General features: G+C 35.9%; 1 protein-coding gene across 1 annotated transcript; it reads right to left on the minus strand.

Moving 5' to 3' along the window:
- Positions 1-1978: 1978 nt before the first annotated feature.
- Positions 1979-3571, minus strand: LOC134280102 (zinc finger protein 431-like). The gene has a single exon (XM_062762529.1). It carries the CDS (start codon positions 3177-3179, stop codon positions 2343-2345), a length of 837 nt encoding a protein of 278 aa, XP_062618513.1. The 5' UTR covers positions 3180-3571; the 3' UTR covers positions 1979-2342.
- Between the last annotated feature and the right edge of the window lie 1947 nt (positions 3572-5518).

Consider the following 5518-nt stretch of genomic DNA (forward strand, 5'->3'; position numbering starts at 1 on the left):
TTTATTTTAAAAACAACTTTTTGTTGTATAAGTAACAAAGAAACAAAAAAAATACATATTTGCTCATAAAACTTAAAATGTTTGTCATGACATCAGATTTTGCATTCCCTAGTTAGAATAATCTAACTGTGTCTCGGTACAAGCCCTAACAACAGTTAGAACACGTCCCATATAATTGCAATGTAGCAAATCGGAGCGGCTCCGCTCCGAAACGATTTTGAAGAATATAAAAGGATTTGCACAGGAAATAACTTCAAATTAATAAAAAAAAAGTCTTTTTGAAATTGCTTATGACTTTTGAACAAAAAATAATCCATATAAAGACGAAAATCCAGTTAATGTTCTCAGCGTTTTTCTCCTGCTTCAAATGTACCTGCCATGTTAACATTCGGAACTCTCTAGATTGTCGTTAAATGCACTGAGTACGGGTTATTGCCCTTGTTTCTTTTGCTACATTACGAATATACGGAAATGACGGAACAAATTATATCGTTAAACCAGGTCCGAAGGACAATATCATTTTAATGATAAAAGATTCTATCTATGCATTTCCTGGATATGGGTAAATTTCTACATGATTGTCGTTAACTTCCTCTTTGGACGCCATTTTTGTTGACCTCCTTTCGTTTTACATGTATTGTTAATGCGTACATATTTGTTTTGTTCAAATCCTACAAGTTTATTTGGGCGACAATCAATTATGAAAAACATAATCGATAATCGGAATCGAACACCCCAAAACGATTGACAATCGATCGTCGGCGACAATCCTTTCATCACTACTAATTCCCCTAATCTTAAAACAAAAATCTACGATTTGTGCCCATAAATATTCAATTTCCATGTTTCACAATAGGTTGATAATTGATCCAATAGGATTGCAGACCAGTAACAGTTTCAGAAAAAAGCAACATATCGTCGGCATACATAAGGAGAAAAAGGTTCAAAGATGAAATTTTACATGGTACACATCAATAATTTAACAAGAGGCCCAAAGGCCTCGAATCGCTCTTCTGATAAATTGTACACTCTATCACTTCTATTAGAAGCCTACATAAGGCCAAAAATGCACCAACTTAAAAAGTTTGATAATATTTAGCCAGTTAAGACTGAAGATATTATAATATAATTATAAAATACCACAGTAGGTCACAGTGACCTTCCTTTTGATTGAAATTTTCTAAGGACTCAAGATACATTAATTGACAAAGACTGATGATTCTAAATAAATAAGTACCTGAGATATCAAAAGTAGGTCACCATGACCTACATTTTGGTTAACATTCTCTGAAAACCCAAGATGCATCATCTGACAAAGTTTGATGATTCTAAGCCAATTATTACCAGAGATAATTAAATGTAGCCATCAAATGTCAAAAATAGGTCATGGTAACCTACTTTTTGCTCGACTTTTTCCAAAAACCCAAGATGCCTAAACTGACAAAATTTGATGATTCTAAGCCAATAAGTACCTGAGATATTCACAAGTAGGTCACTGTGACCTACTTCTTGTTGAACATTCAATGAAATTGTAAGATGCCTCAACTGACAAAGTTTAATGATTCCGAGCCAATAAGTACCAGATACAATAAAATAAAGCCATAAAATGTCAAAAGTAGGTCACAGTGACCTATTTTTTGGTCGACATTCTCCAAAGACCCAAGGTCTGCTATATCTATCGCTTGATTCTGTCTTTAAACTTAATAAAGCCTCCTAACTTGGCCTCCTAACTTGGCTGCGGTCCCCTGTGTTCTGCTATATCCATCCCTTGATCCTGTCTTTAAAGCCTCCTATTCATGTAAAGCATGTCTTTCAAGAAAGATGCCTTCTGGTTATCTTCCTTCTCTTTTTAAATACGGGTAGAAATTTTTTCTTCTTCTTTCTTGAATTTCTGTAGGAAATTGCTATGATATATATTAGTAGTTCTGTTTCTGTCAGTTAATGTGCATTCTTACGGACAAGTTCTCTACATATATGTGTATATATCTGCAACGGAGAGCTTTCTCTTTAAAAAAAAAGATCTATGGAACAAATCACAGTTAAATCATTTTCATATTCCTGATGTATTTATTTCAATTTCTTAATTACATATAACTGATCTTTTAAACTCTATGTATAGTTCTGTTTCAATTGACTTCCCAAAAACATCATATGCTATTTGTGGATAATGACATCACAATACTAAGGTTTCTCGCCACAATGTGTCTGTATGTAGATCTTTAACGTGTGCAATCGGTTGAATGCCTTTCCACACACAACACCATTTAACAGGTTAATCACATGTGTGTATCTTCAGATGTCTATCTAGATCTGACTTTTTACAATATGCTCTTGGACGGAAATCACATTTTCTCTCCAGTGTGTGTAGTTATATGTCTTTTTAAATCATTGGCATATTTGAATGAGCTGTCACATACATTACATTTGTAAGGTTTATCACCTGTATGTATTCTCAGGTGTCTTTGTAAGTGATCTTTCCGGGTAAATAACTTTCCACAAACATCACATTTATAAGGTTTTTCACCTGTATGTGTTCTCCTGTGTGTCTGTAAGTGATGTGAATGGCTGAATGCTTTCCCACACACATCACATTGATAAGATTTTTCACCAGTATGTGTCCTCATGTGCTTCTGTATGTGGTGTATGTTGATGAATGCCTCCCTACACACAAAACATTTACACGGATAATCACCTGCATGTGTCCTCGTGTGTTTCTGTAATTGTTGTGACTGGTTGAATGCATTCCCACACACATCACATTTATAAGGTTTATCACCTGTATGTATCCTCATGTGTTCTTTAAAGTGACATGACTGGCTGAATGCTTTCCCACACACATCACATTTATAAGGTTTATAACCTGTGTGTGTTCTCATGTGCCTCTGTAAGGCATTTAATCTGTTGAATGTTTTCCCACAAACATCACATATATAAGGTTTATCACCTGTATGAATATTTGTGTGATCCTGAAGGTGATGCAGCAGTGCAAATGCCTTCCCACAAATATCACATTTATAAGGTTTTTCACCAGTGTGTGTTCTCATGTGTACCTGTAATTTTCCTGGCCAATTGAATGCCTTTTCACACATATCACATTTATAAGGTTTGTCTGCAGCATGTTTATTACCTGTATGTGTCATAATGTCTTTCTGCAAGTTCTCTGATTGGTTGAATTCCATCCCACACGCATCACACTAGGATTTATCACCTGTGTGTAACTTCATGTAGCAGTTTAAGTTACCTACTTTGTTGAAAGCCTTCCCACACACATCACACTTTTTAGGTTTATCACCTGAATGTATCCTCGAGTGTTCCTGACAGGTATATGACTGGCTGAATGCCTTCCCACACACAATTATAAGGTTTGTCTCCAGTATGTATTCTTTTATGTTTGATTCAGTTACGAGACAGGCTGAAGTTTTTTAAACAGAAATCACATTGAAAAGCTTCATCAGTTGTACGGTTTCGTATGTGTTTCTGTAAGGTGTTCAAGTCTTTGAACGCTTTGGTGCATAAACCACAATTAAAAGGTGTTATACTTGCATGTCCAATCACAGCCTGACTTTGAATCTTTGAATTAGATGACCAGACTTCTTTTTCCCATGTCCAATGATGTTTCTTTCTGAACTAATTGTCTGATGCTCATAAGCCTTACAGTTGGTTGACTTTTCAGCCTCACTTTGAATCTTTGAATAGGATAACAAAAGTTCTCTCTGTAAATTAAGCAAAAATTGTTTTAAGTACTATGTCAAGCTATGTTTTTGATGAATATATGTAGAGAAATCAGAAATTAGACATAAATAAATCCCATTGCAAACAAAATTTTACTTTCCCTTTTTACTGTTTTCTTTCTCTTTTTTCCACTATAAAGATGAATCATACAAAATGTTCAAAATGTATTTCAGTATCCATGTGCATTTTTTTTAAATACTTTTAAAACAATTAAATTTATTCTAAATATATTGCGAAAAATGCAGTAATATTCAGCAATAACATTTTTCTTATATATTTTTATGTAAAACTTTGATTGGCCATTTTGGCCCCACCCTACCCTGAGGGGTCATGATTTGAACAAATTTGAATCTTCACTACCTGAAGATGATTCCACGTGAGTTCCATTTTTCCTGGCCCAGTGGTTCTTGAGAAGAAGATTTTTTAAAAATGCCATTAATTTTTCTCTTATTCATAATTATCTCCCTTTGGAAAAAGGGCATGGCCCTTCATTTGAACAAACTTGAATTCCCTTTACCCAAGGATACTTTTTAGCAAGTTTGGTTGAAATTGGCCTGGTGGTTCTTGAAAAGAAGATGAAAATGTGAAAAATTTTCAACGACGACGACAACAACAACGATGACAAGAGGCCCATGGGCCACATCGCTCACCTGAGCACCAAGGGTAGGACTAGTAAACAAGAGGCCCATGGGCCACATCGCTCACCTGAGAAGCTTTGGCCATTCCGTTCTTTACCAGATTTCCCCTTGTAATACATATTGTGACCCCATCCTACCCCAATGATCATAATTTAAACAATTTGAATTCTACACTATCCCAGTATGCTTCCACATAAGTTTAAGTTTTTCTGGCCCAGTGGTTCTTGAGAAGAAGATTTTCAAAGATTTTTTCTATATGTTTCTATGTAAAACATTGATTCCTTATTGTGGCCCTGCCCTACCCCCGGGGGTCATGATTTGAACAATTTAGAATTTACACTATTCCTGGATGCTTCCACATAAGTTTCAGCTTTTCTGACCCAGTAGTTCTTGTGAAGGAGATTTTCAAAGATTTATTCTGTATATTTCTATGTAAAACTTGGATTCTCTATTGTGGCCCCACCCAACCCTTGGGGGTCATGATTTGAACAATTTAGAATCTACACTAAAACAGCATGCTTCCACATAAGTTTCAGCATTTCTGGCTCAGTGGTTCTTGAGAAAAAGATTTTCAAAGATTTTTCCTATATATTTCTATGTAAAACATTGATTCCCCGTTGTATCCCCGCCCTACCCCCGGGGGTCATGATTTGTATAATTTAGAATCTACACTACCCAAGGATGCTTCAACATAAGTTTCAGCTTAACTGGCCCAGTGGTTCTTGAGAAGAAGATTTTTTAAGATTTTTCCTATATATTTCTATGTAAAACTTTGATTCCCCATTGTGGCCCCGCCCTACCCCCGGGGGTCATGATTTGCACATTTTAGAACTTACACTATCCTAGGATGCTTCCACATCAGTTTCAGCTTTTCTGGCCCAGTGGTTCTTGAGAAGAAGATTTTCAAAGATTTTTCCTACATATTTCTATGTAAAACTTTGATTCCCCATAGTGGCCCCACCCTACCCCCGGGGGTCATGATATGAACAATTTAGAATCTAGACCACCCCAGGATGCTTCAAAATAATTTTCAGCTTTTCTGGCCCAGTGGTTCTTGAGAAGAAGATTTTCAAAGATTTTTCCATTATATTTCTTGGTAAAACTTTGATTCCCCATTGTGGCCCCGCCCAACCCCCGGGGGTCATGAT

This window comes from Saccostrea cucullata, unplaced genomic scaffold, assembly GCF_032062105.1.
Source record: "Saccostrea cucullata isolate Sc308-1 unplaced genomic scaffold, CSIRO_AGI_Scuc_v1 ctg1398, whole genome shotgun sequence".
Lineage (NCBI taxonomy): Eukaryota > Metazoa > Mollusca > Bivalvia > Ostreida > Ostreidae > Saccostrea > Saccostrea cuccullata.

Coding starts and splice junctions, on each gene's coding strand:
- LOC134280102 (XM_062762529.1), bottom strand. CDS start 3,179: ATGGAATTCAACCAATCAGAGAACTTGCAGAAAGACATTATGACACAT.